The sequence below is a fragment of the Pungitius pungitius genome, chromosome 17 (genome assembly GCF_949316345.1).
Source record: "Pungitius pungitius chromosome 17, fPunPun2.1, whole genome shotgun sequence".
Classification (NCBI taxonomy): Eukaryota; Metazoa; Chordata; class Actinopteri; order Perciformes; family Gasterosteidae; genus Pungitius; species Pungitius pungitius.
In genome coordinates this window covers 2,810,436-2,822,979 of record NC_084916.1, presented here as the reverse complement: position 1 = coordinate 2,822,979, position 12,544 = coordinate 2,810,436, and the positions used below count along the sequence as shown (strand labels likewise).

The 12,544-nt window shown below is 45.0% G+C and overlaps 1 protein-coding gene across 3 annotated transcripts; it reads left to right on the top strand.

The window, feature by feature from the left end:
- Positions 1-2,113: 2,113 nt before the first annotated feature.
- ints8 (integrator complex subunit 8) lies at positions 2,114-12,505 on the top strand. Of its 3 annotated transcripts, none has more exons than XM_037474735.2 (28): positions 2,114-2,165; positions 3,186-3,327; positions 3,830-4,004; positions 4,291-4,431; positions 4,564-4,635; positions 5,047-5,098; positions 5,210-5,389; positions 5,531-5,638; positions 5,727-5,879; positions 6,063-6,163; positions 6,319-6,460; positions 6,847-6,917; positions 7,048-7,223; positions 7,304-7,434; positions 7,602-7,712; positions 7,975-8,179; positions 8,396-8,517; positions 9,325-9,509; positions 9,680-9,713; positions 9,821-9,880; positions 10,112-10,173; positions 10,273-10,391; positions 10,920-11,023; positions 11,124-11,174; positions 11,351-11,424; positions 11,491-11,555; positions 11,674-11,717; positions 12,307-12,505. In XM_037474735.2, the coding sequence occupies exons 1-28, from the start codon at positions 2,142-2,144 to the stop codon at positions 12,421-12,423; spliced, it is 3,021 nt and encodes a 1,006-aa protein (XP_037330632.1). In that variant the 5' UTR covers positions 2,114-2,141; the 3' UTR covers positions 12,424-12,505. The 3 variants fall into 3 exon arrangements, 2 of the variants coding, with proteins under 2 accessions (XP_037330632.1, XP_037330631.1); XM_037474734.2 differs by having other exon boundaries at positions 2,146-2,269; XR_009942612.1 differs by lacking the exon at positions 12,307-12,505 and having other exon boundaries at positions 2,119-2,165; positions 11,124-11,263.
- The last annotated feature ends 39 nt before the right edge of the window (positions 12,506-12,544 follow it).

The window sequence follows — 12,544 nt, the reverse complement described above, 5'->3', positions numbered from 1 at the left end:
ACTTCGATATTAAGTTTTAAGTAGTGCTAACATTTGCATTTCCGGTACGTGTAATCCACTGATTTTGGGTGTGTTGCCATGTGATTACTCGTACGGAACTGTATATCAAAAGAAAGACCTGCAGAAGGCCAACAGTGGTTCTCTTTTCATTCTGAAACATTTCAGTGGCAAAGACATTGGTGTAAACTAAATTAGCACTGCCCTTCTTAAAATACATGATGATTTATTGCCAATCCCTCGTGCATCACATGGTGTCATGACTGAGTTTAGATCTGATTTAAGATATAAGAATACTCATGATTGCCCAGTGCTCCCCGTTGCACCAGCAGCCAATTCATGGTTTAAAAATGTGCAACTGGGAAAAAAGACTGAAAATCGATGTACATGTATGTTTGTGTGTGTCACTCTAAAGGTTTACTCATCTTTATTGAACTAGCTTTCTTCGATCCCCGCCGGATTGAGGTCATTGCATATACATCTATAATGACAGGGTTGCCAGTTGAAAGGCAATTATGATGCTTCTTAAGGATACATGTGTAGAAGTGTAGCGTAGTTGTGGTGAGAGAGATCTGTAACGTTTCATACTAAACAAGGTGGAGAGTCCACACAAGTTAACCCATGTTCTATATGATACATGGCAAGTAACGTTACATCAGACAGAAAATGAACAGTAACATAATATAATGTTTATGTGAGTCGTTTATTGACATTAGTGATGAGTTGTTTGCCATATACCGCTCACCTACATGTCATTCTCTAATCTTCGACGTAGGTTAAACATGTTGAGGTCGCCATCATAGTATATATTGTGACCGTGATATATTGAGAATATAAACACGTCTCAGGGTATACACTCACCGGCCACTTTATTAGGTACCCCATGCTAGTAACGGGTTGGACCCCCTTTTGCCTTCAGAACTGCCTCAATTCTTTGTGGCATAGATTCAACAAGGTGCTGGAAGCATTCCTCAGGGAGTTTGGTCCATATTGACATGATGGCATCACACAGTTGCCGCAGATTTGTCGGCTGCACATCCATGATGCGAATCTCCCGTTCCACCACATCCCAAAGATGCTCTATTGGATTGAGATCTGGTGATTGTGGAGGCCATTTGAGTACAGCGAACTCATTGTCATGTTCAAGAAACCAGTCTGAGATGATTCCAGCTTTATGACATGGCGCTTTATCCTGCTGAAAGTAGCCATCAGAAGTTGGGTACATTGTGGTCATAAAGGGATGGACATGGTCAGCAACAATACTCAGGTAGGCTGTGGTGTTGCAACGATGCTCAATTGGTACCAAGGGGCCCAAAGAGTGCCAAGAAAATATTCCCCACACCATGACACCACCACCACCAGCCTGAACCGTTGATACAAGGCAGGATGGATCCATGCTTTCATGTTGTAGACGCCAAATTCTGACCCTACCATCCGAATGTCGCAGCAGAAATCGAGACTCATCAGACCAGGCAACGTTTTTCCAATCTTCTATTGTCCAATTTCGATGAGCTTGTGCAAATTGTAGCCTCAGTTTCCTGTTCTTAGCTGAAAGGAGTGGCACCCGGTGTGGTCTTCTGCTGCTGTAGCCCATCTGCCTCAAAGTTGGACGTACTGTGCGTTCAGAGATGCTCTTATGCCCACCTTGGTTGTAACGGGTGGTTATTTGAGTCACTGTTGCCCTTCTATCAGCTCGAACCAGTCTGGCCATTCTCCTCTGACCTCTGGCATCAACAAGGCATTTCCGCCCACAGAATTGCCGCTCACTGGATGTTTTTTCTTTTTCGGACCATTCTCTGTAAACCCTAGAGATGGTTGTGCGTGAAAATCCCAGTAGATTAGCAGTTTCTGAAATATTCAGACCAGCCCTTCTGGCACCAACAATCGTGCCACGTTCAAAGTCACTCAAATCACCTTTCTTCCCCATACTGATGCTCGGTTTGAACTGCAGGAGATTGTCTTGACAATGTCTACATGCCTAAATGCACTGAGTTGCCGCCATGTGATTGGCTGCTTAGAAATTAAGTGTTAACGAGCAGTTGGACAGGTGTACCTAATAAAGTGGCCGGTGAGTGTAAATATGCGCATACACGGCGCACTGTGTCTCCCTGACAACGAAGCGGAACCGGAAACACCGCAACAGGATGTCGAAGCGCAGAATGAATAATGTGAGCGTCAAAAGTGCTTCTAGCTGGTCCAGGTTTACATTTTGAATTGTTTTTGTTTACATTTAGTTCAAATATTTTCTACTTGTTCATTTTGGTCTGTTAAGGTAAGCTCCTCGGTCCCTCTTAATTCAGGCTGGGTTGTAGGGCATAGCTAGCGGTAGTTAGCTAAAATATCAGCTCAAAACAACGTTAGCGTTGTAAGCAACAGAGAAGGAAGGGATGCGCCTGGTTTTTTGCAAACGTTCACCCCAGAGCCACTTTAGTTCAGTCATAATTCCACAACCCACCCTCACGTGAGTAGACGGTAGTCAGAACAAACCTTCCCTAACCACTACAGAAAATTCACCTCATAGTTGATCAGTAGTTAACGTTCACCGGCTGCTTTCAGGATCCGAACATATGAAGCATATGAAATACCCAGTTCCTTTGTCCGTCTGAAGCATATGAAGCTACCCAGCTTGACAGCATAGCGTTTGTGGCCGTGTCATTTCTGAAAACACTTGGCACATAAAAACAAAACAAAATCTGTATTCAAAATACACCGAATCTATTTTCCTTCTTCATGAGAAACGTGATTTAAAAAAAGTCTATTAGGTTTTAATTAAAACTTCATTTTCTGGGTATTCTCCACTAAAAGAAAAATGCATAAACTTAATTTTTATCCAGAGGTAAATCATCTGGCTGCATTTGAAGTACATAGTGGGAAGAAGTGCTGATGTATAGGCGCAAATGAATAATACACATGCAATAAAGAAAACACTAAAGGGTGAAGATTATGAATAAACAGGTTGATGGTACGGTTCAGGAGAACAGAGCAGAACTTTAACATTCCCGCTTAGGAACCTGTGTCTTTGCATCCATCTCTCTGTCTGCATTGTTTACCGACTGTTTACAATACAGTCAGCTGCTTTCTGAAGCTATAATTCCCCCTGATGAGTGAACTGATCCTACATGCTAATATGATGAGCTATGATTTTGTCCACTGTATTTATTGGCTTACATGCTCCAATTTTTCTCAAGGTTCACCAGCGGAGGATGAGTTCGGAGACGGCAGACCGGGTGGCTGTCAGCAGTCGGCCCAGCACGCCTCTTCAGACGTCCTGGTTTGAGTTCCTCCTGGACGGCAGCCTGCTGGAGAAACACCTCCAGAAGTCCAACTCAGGTCACTGACGGTTATGCAATGCCTCGTGGTGGTGTTTTTAATCAAGGAAACCAAGAGCCGACCAAATCTCAGAAAACAACGATTATGATTGCCTCTCGTTCCATATATCTTTAGTCATATCCTGGTGATCATGGCATAAATATTCTTTGTATTACTCAATTTCCTTTGCTTATTAGGACTCCCATTCTTTAGCAGATGGCTTTAATTACCTGTGAAGTATAAGTGCACTCTGAGTTAGGTGATGTTCATAGAAACTATCCTCATGTTTTGCATAATAGTCGAAGGAGAATATAGCTTAATTTAGTCAGTCTATGGAGAGTTCTTCTCAGTCCTTTGGGGAAATGGACATTTCTTACTTGTGTATAAGGGTGCTGCTATTGTAACTTCCTATCTAATAAACGTATTATAAAAAACAAGGTTAGATGTAATTGTGCGGTCAGAGTCTCGAGCGAATTAACTAATGGAACTAACTGAGTGCTCACTAATGCGGATACTTCCACAGACCCGCCACCGGTGCAGCTGATCATTCAGTTCCTGGAGCAGGCGTCCAAGCCCTCCTTGAACGAGCAGAACCAAGTGCAGCCTCCGGCAGACAACCGCAGGAACCGCACCCTGAAGCTGCTGGCGCTGGAAGTAGCTGCCCATTTGAAGTGGGATCTGGATGCTCTTGAGAAAGGGTGAGCTTGGGTTTATTTGAAAGGCTCTTTAATCTCGTGCTGTAGATGCCAGTGGAACATTTGCATCTGATCCACCTTTCATTAAGAGTTTTCAGAGTTGCAGAAATGTGTTTTTGCAATCCTTCACTTTAAAGTCTGATGTCAACATCCTAAAATGAAGCGAATGTAACAATTCAATTGTTTTTCGGAAAGACAACAAACAAATGACCTTGACTGAATGGCAAAAGTTGCAGACTTTATACAGACTTTAGCATCATGTAATGATTCTTCCTTCTTCCTGACCCAGCTTGACCATTCCTGTTTTAAATATGCTTCTGAACGAGCTCCTGTGTGTGAGCAAAGTGCCACCGGGGGTGAAACATGTGGAGCTGGAGCTGTCCACTCTGCCTCCGACCACAGCCATGGCTGTCATCATATACAACCGCTGGTGAGTGACATCCACAAATAAATGCACTGGCAGAAATGATTTCATTAGTGGCCGCATTAATGTTGATAAAACAATTGGACTGTGTGAAAAGAAGGGATTTGAACAGCTGTATGCATCCGTCTTTTTTCAAAGGGCCATCAGAACCATTGTGCTGAGCAGCTTTCCAGAAAAACAGACAAAACCGGGGCCTCACCAGATGAACATGTAAGTTCTGCTCCTTCCTTACTGTTAACACACTCTGGTTCGTTCTCAGTTTCCTCATTTTGGGCCACCTTGATTCCAAGAGGACCGAGGAGCCTTACCGTATGAGCTCTAAGCGTTGAAATATCTGCTCTAACCAGATAAATCAACATACACCTGATACATTAGTTTCTACACTGAATCTTGATACTGATTCTACTGCCCTTTATGTTTAATTGAAGTTTACTTTGAAGTGACTGTGTGAGAAAATCTAATTTCGTTTTGCCTGCTGCCTCCACCGCTCTGTCTACTCGTCTCTCACAAGCGGCAGGAAAAAGAGAGACCCTCTGATTTGGGTCAAACTAAAGATGTTTACAGAATCAGAATGATTGAAAAAGTAGAAATGTAGCTTTACTGTTCTGCTGCCTCTCGTAGGTTAAGCATCGTGCAGCAGGAGAAAGAGATGACCGAGAACATCCTCACTGTGGTGAGTGCCAAGTGGTGATATAAATAATCCCATTATCCACATTTCCGTACCCCTGGTAGCTTTTGGTTTGGTAACAAATGGTCTTTCTTCATACATCACTTCACGCTGAAGCTGAAGGAGCAGGCGACCGACTCCATCAGTGTCCTCGAAGGAGCTCTACAGCTGAAGAAAGACTTCTACGTCCACACCCTGAGGACTCTGGATCTGCTGGCCTCCGACGCCGCCGCCAACGGAGAGACGGAGTCCTCGACCGCGGGGCTTCGCATCAGCGCCGACGAGCTGCACTGTCAGGTTAGTGGACGGCACGGAGTTCTTCATTACATGCAATGCAATGCACGTTATTAGCAGCCATGGAAAAAATAAACCAAACCTGGAAATTAAAGTTGTACGTCAATATGTAGTTTCAAACAAATAGTTTTCTTGCTGTTTCAGGTGCATTATGATTTGGGAGGCATTTTCTTCCAGCAAGGCTGCACTGACCAGCCGGCCTACAAGAAGGCCCGGGATCACTTCAGACGGACAAAGGAACTGTTAGCTAAGGTAGATCTACTTGTTTATTACTTAACCCTGTCCAGGTGATCGTTCCTTTTTGATCCGGCAATTATCTCCGGTCGTTCCTTTTTTACAGCTGGACTCGACTGTCCACGTGCACCTGGATGAGAAACGTCTGGCCGGCTACTGGAACGCCTGCAGAGCTTTGACCGAAGACTGCGACCCCTCCGACTCCCAGAACTCTCCCTACAATCAGATCAACAGCCTCATCCGGGCGCACAGCTATCAGGTCAGAGGCGACGCCGCAGGGACCTTTTTAAAAGGGGGCGTGTCACGTCCATGCTGGGTGTCCCGCCTCTGAGTCATGTGGCATGTTGTGAGGCCCCAGCTGCAGACTGAAGGTCTACAAGAAATGCCAGGCACTGTAAGCCATGCGTCGGACTTGACATGATGCGTTCCTCTCTCTTCACAGGCTGTCATTGAAGCCTTCATCAAAGACAACGTGTCCCGCAGTTTGCCCAACAACTTCAGGCGGTCTGTCCTCAGGGAGTTCCTGTACAGAGTCCAACAAGGGTGAGAGCACAATGCAATCCAAAAATGATCCTAAATCAGGTGTGATATTAATTGTGATTTTTAGATATGTGGCCAATACATGAATAAATAAATAAAATAAATAAGGTGATGCATGAATTTTTCTAATTTGCATATCCACCACCGATTGCTGACAGGGATTCCAGCCTGGATGAAGTTTGCTACAAGGTGTGCGTTTGCAACGCCGTACGAGACGCTTTGGAAGGGGAAGTCCTCAGTGTCCGTTTCCAGCAGCTGCTCCTCAGGCCCAGTAAAAAGATGGTGGACTTCGTTTTGGAGGTACTGCTCTCACCTTCTCTGAGTCATTTGATGGTCTAAATGCGTTCCAGCACGGCAGCAAAACGAGTAACTGCACGCGGGGAAAAGTTTGAATTGTACGCTAAATTTATAATCCTATCACAGCTCTACCTTAGGCGGGAGGAGGGGGAACTGAACCTGCTATCTATGCACTCTTTAAACACACGTGGCTCCTTCGACAAAAGCAGTAGTTTTAACTCTCTGTCGCACAATAACACAAACTAGACCAACGTGTCTCGTACACTGAAGATAAATGCTCCAGTGGCATGAGCCGGGCTGGACGTGCATCTGGGACTGACCGACATTCTTCTCACTATGAATAAATATGAGCTGCTGCACAGTTGACTGCAACATTTTTGGTCCTGCAGGTGTGCACACTTTCTCTGGAGAAGGACCGTCCGTCTGAGACACTCAGAAGAAACATGGCCACTTTCATGAAGTGAGTGAACGTCACGGTCACTTTATGAAATGATTACAAGAGTCTTAACAACTTGTATTTAGTGTAATGAAATGGCAGAACCTTCAGCTTCTGGGCCCTGTTAACATCCCCTCATCATCCGATCTCCCAGAACTCTGTGTGAAACCCTGGAGGAGCTGCCGCTGCTGTTCTTGGTGTCCTCTCACAAGCTCTTCATGGAGCTGTTGAAAGAGGACGAAAGGAAGTTTGTGGTGGAGCAGCTGAGGAAGAGGTCTGCCACGATCAACCTTAGCGCCAAGCCTCTGCCTTCGTTCTATGACATTCCAGGTACAGCACTGGGATTCTTTTCCCCCACGACATCCGGATTACCCGTTTGTTGTTGTGTGTTGAACTTGATCCCTCCACAGCGTCAGCGAGCGTGAACATCGGGCAGCTGGAGCAGCAGCTCATCCTTTTACTGGAGCCACGCAAGATCAGACAGATCCTCATCGAGCTCCACGGCATGGCCGAGCGACCTTTCTGGAGGGTCAACAGCAAGGTCAGAGGTCATTCGCGTAATCGTTTTTTACTCAGCGACGGTAATTGCGACGATTCGGTTAAATTCACACATTGCGGAGACCTAAAATGATTCAACTTCAAGAACGTCAGATATAATGAAATATTAACTGAGATAACACAAACACCTCTTTCTGTTTGTGTGCTCAGTGGGAAGTTCCTCCAGACTACATCAACGTGATCCTCGGCATTAAAGACAACCTCACAAAGGACCTGGTTTACATTCTCATGGCCAAAGGACTCCACTGCATATCAATAAAGGTGTGCTTTCACCTCACATACCTTCAAAGTTTATAATAATTCATTTAAAATTAAATTTTGCATCAAAAGGGAAAAAGTGAGAATCCGGTGGAGAATGTTTTTGGTCTCTCTTGAGGCTCCGTGGATTAAACTTTGTGCAACTTTATTGACGGTAATAACGATCCCAAATAGGTTGAATAGTAAATGTTCCTGGTGAACATGAGCTTTATCATAGTAACATTTCTGAGCCGTGAGAATATTGAATGCTGGTTTCCTCTCTCAGGACTTCGCCCACGCTCGGCAGCTTTTCTCCGCCTGCCTGGAGCTCGTCACAGAGTTCTCCCCGAAGCTGAGGCAGGTGATGCTGAACGAGATGCTGCTGCTGGAGGTCCGCGCGCACGAAGCCATGGCGGCCGAGGGCAGCAAGGAGCGGCCACCCCCCGACCTGGTCAGCCGGGTCCGAGGGTACCTGGAGATGAGGATTCACGGTGAGGATATGAAGGGACAACGTGCAGTGGATTCCTGGCATTGGACTTGAAATGTGATAATCTTGAATTGAGTCTGATATTATATCTGCGTACATCAGCACCGCGGTGGAATGAGATCTCATTTAAGAGATCATCCATAATAATGTCTGTACAGACTGTGTACCAACCCCCAAAAGCCCTTTTCAGATGCACTTAGTCGTGCATTTTTGTCCCCAGATCTGCCGCTGCGTCAGGTGGTTGGAGAGGAGTGTGTCGCCTTCATGTTGAACTGGAGGGAAAACGACTACCTGACTCTGCAGGTGCCACAATCTCTGGTCATGAACAACCCATACATCAAGGTAAGAAGAAGTCTCAGTGCCTTGTTGTAGCAGGTTGATGGATGCTTTTTCTGTCAGTCACGCTTGTTGTCTTCTGTGATTTTGATATTATTATTATATTCAAGTCTACTCCAAACTCATTGGGCTATTAAGGATTTGTATGCTCTGTAATGGTACAGATGGTGAGCTCACTGCTCTTCTTAATGTCTTCAGATCTTCAAAAAAGTATATTAAGATGCAAATTACAATCACAGCAGAAAGTATTTAATTTGCACATGTAGAAGCAGATTTACTGTAAAACCCCTTTAATCGGAATTGCTCTTGTAGATTTGAATGTTTTTAATACAGAAAAAACACATTGCGGTGCTGGAACCGCATTATTGTATCCTTTTGTTGCTCATCCAACACACGGACGCGGTTAGCTCAGAGGATAACTTATCAAGTAGAAAGCCGTGTACCTCACCAGTTAGCGGAAACCACAAGGGATTTAAAAGAAGAGTACATGTTGGACATACTCTAAAGAGTAGAATAGCTTGAGTGTAAGTAGGAAACTGTCAACATTCACAAAGACTTTTTGAGGTTTTCAGTCCTTTTGCGTTACCAAAAAAGTGACCCAAAGGTGTAACCCACTATATTTTGATAAGTGCCACTATAGAAATTTTTAATATCAATACAATGTGCATCATTTTATTCCTACAATTCACAATTTGGAAATATTGGCTCTGGTTTCAACAAAGCATGTTGTGACGGAGGTTGAAACAGTGCGTTAAAGAGAAACTCTGGTGGTCCCCCCCCCCCCCCCTCCTCCTTTTTGTGTCCTCCTGGCAGCTGGGTCAGCTCCTGGCGTCGACGTGCAAGGAGCTCCCGGGTCCTAAGGAGTGCCGGCGCACGGCCAAGGAGCTGTGGGAAGCGGTGGTGCAGATCTGCAGCGTGTCCATCCAGCACAAGAGGAACAACGACGGCAGAGTGGGCCTCATCAAACACAGAGAGTCCTCCATGGGCATCATGCACCGGTACGCTAACTCGCGTCCTTGCTCCCAAGGATTTTACAGTGATGCACTGCAATTATATGCTGTGTATGAACGCGCGCGCGCACACACACACACACACACACACACACACACACACACACACCCAAGTGGGAGAGTCGTGCTCATCCTGGTATACCTTCTAACCCATACAGGAGCAAATTCATCACTTTCATCAAGAAACTCCGAGTGAGTACCCATTTAACCAAACTTGACCCCACGGTGGGTGTGTTACCATCGCATCAAGGGCCCCTCAATCAGGGAGAATGTAACGAGTCTGACGTCGCGTCTCACAGGAGCCGTTGGTGATGACGACCCTCATCTCGCTCTTTGTGAGGCTCCACAGCATCGTGCGGGTAGGTCTCTACATTGTTGAATTCTGCACACTGGAGAGTCAAGGAGGTTGTGGGGTCAGAGGAATAACCCACAGCACAACCAGGGGGAGTGGACGCGGTAACTGAAAGTGCACAAATGAAACAGTTTGATTGTAGGGTTGTCTCCTTTGGGTCTGCACTCGTAAAGTTGTCCTCGGCGCTGCTGCTCACAATCTGTCTCCTACTCTCAACGTGTTTTCTCTCTCTCTTTAGGACGATATTGTCAATGAAGTGACGGCAGAACATCTCTCCATCTGGCCATCTACGCTTTCAAAGTAAGAAAGGTTTTTGTTAAAAGATTTCTCAACTCGAGCCAGTAAATGTGACGTGTGTGTGTGTGTGTGTGTGTGTGTGTGTGTGTGTTTGTGTACCAGCATACAGGCCGTCGACGTTGAAGCTGTGGCTGTGACGGTCAAAGAGCTGGTGTCCTATGCCCTCACCCTGAACCCTAATAACCAGTCGTGGATCATCACACAGGCGGATATTTACTTTGGTGAGGACCAATGGGGGCCCAGAAACCTTTTGCCCCATCAGGAATGGCACACGTTGAAGACTTTGTTTTATAAAAAAGCTGTAATACAGCATATAAATACTTCAATTCATGCATTTACAATTTGTGTTTGGATCAATATACTTTATATACAATTAAATAAAAATGTGTTCATCGCTTTAATGTTGCAGGTGGTAAAGGTGGAGCTCATTTACTTTAAATCCCCCATGATCAGTTTTTTTTATTTACCTATGTTTTATTAATAATCAAAATCCAGGTCTGAACATTGACAACCAATTCCAAACTGAAATCACAAAGTTATCAGATAATTGGAGTGGAAATAAGAGTTGACTATTTGCCTCTCAAAAGTAGTGGAGCAAACCTGTTGCTTTTTGGCAAACTTTGCTGTTTTTAAATCAAAATGGATCATCCATGTGAATCTAATAGATCCAAAGGTTTTTTTTGGGGGGGGGGGGGGGCTGGGAGATTCCCAAAGGTCTGTTGGACTGAAGCAGTCTGCTTGTCTTGCAGTGACCAATCAGTACTCTGCTGCGTTGAACCTTTACCTCCAGGCCGGAGCCGTGTGCTCGGACTTCTTCACCAAAGCCGTCCCCCCCGACGTCTACTCCGACCAGGTAGCTCACACGGGGACCGGATCACATCCAGACTGTTAAGTTTAACCTGATGGTTGACTTTCAGTCCACTGTAAAACTAATGTAATACGACTGTCTGCAGGTCCTGAAGAGGATGATCAAGTGCTGTTCAATGATGAACTGCCACACACAGGTCAGAGGTCCAGGCAGTCTCTCTTTAAGACTAATTACAGCTGTCAATCACCTGCCGATTCCTGCTGCAGAGCCTGTGGAAATGCCAAAGTAACCTGGGGAAAATCCTCAGATTGTGTTACAGCTTTGTGTGAAATCGCTCCGTATTCAACTAGGCCGTCTCTCGTCCTTTATTAGGTTGCCGTTCTCTGTCAGTTCCTCAGAGAGGTGGACTACATGACGGCATTCAAAGCTCTCCAAGAGCAGAACAGGTAGGCACCAGATACACCAGCGCCAACAGCACTGTTGTCAACATCTGACATTTCATTTCACCATAGTCACGATGCCATGGACTCGTTCTACGAATACATCTGGGACGTGACCATCCTGGAATATCTCACTCGTATCCTTTTTAGTTGGTGATGCCAAATCAAGACTTATTGTAACTGGATATGTTGGTTCTCCCTAAAACGTCATTGTAGAACTCTCTTGCGATGTTTTATCCTTGACTGGGCCTGCAGATATTCATCACAAACGGGGCGAGACGGAGAAGAGACAAATAGCGGTAAGCAGCAGCAGCAGCGTGGCCCATGATCCAGTGCGCCATATAAATGAATTAAATGTTTTAGTACGACTTTGGTGAGTGACGAAGCCGCTCTGCTCGACGGATTGTTGGATCATTAAACCAATCAGAGCGGTACGCGCTGTACTTTATTACGGTAAATTGTGTGTCTAAGGACCCCAAAAATGACACCTGTTAAGAGGCGGATATCAAACTCAAGGCAGTAGAACATTAATGAACCAATGGTATGAAAGTGGAGGAAGCAAGAAGATGTGCTGCGTCAAGTGAAGACCTAACAGTTTCAGAGGGAACAAAGAGACTTACTGGGTTTTTGGTTTGCTTTTATGCACCTGATAATGAAAACTGACCCGTTCATTGATATTGCCCCATTTCCAAATATTTTGTCCTTCAAATGAACCATATTTGGTGTCAGTATTTGAGTGTTTAACAAAAGGCCTACATTGTGTGAACACAAGTTGGTTGCAGACTGAAGTGAATGCTGCTGAAGGAGGTTTTATATACCTATATAACTCTAAATGCAACCCCTATAAAGTGTTGGAGGCTGCGCTAATTTTCCACCAACCCACCACAGATCAAAGCGATCGGACAGACGGAGCTGAACACCAGTAACCCAGAGGAAGTGCTGCAGCTGGCTGCCCACAAGAGGAAGAAGAGATTCTTGCAGGCGATGGCCAAACTGTATTTTTAGCAGATATGTGGAGCACTGTCAAGACTTTTCGGGGGATGTACATTTTATTTTGTGGTAGAAAATAAATACATGTTCATATGTACACTTGTAGTGATTTAAAAAAATAAATAAAATGGGTTCC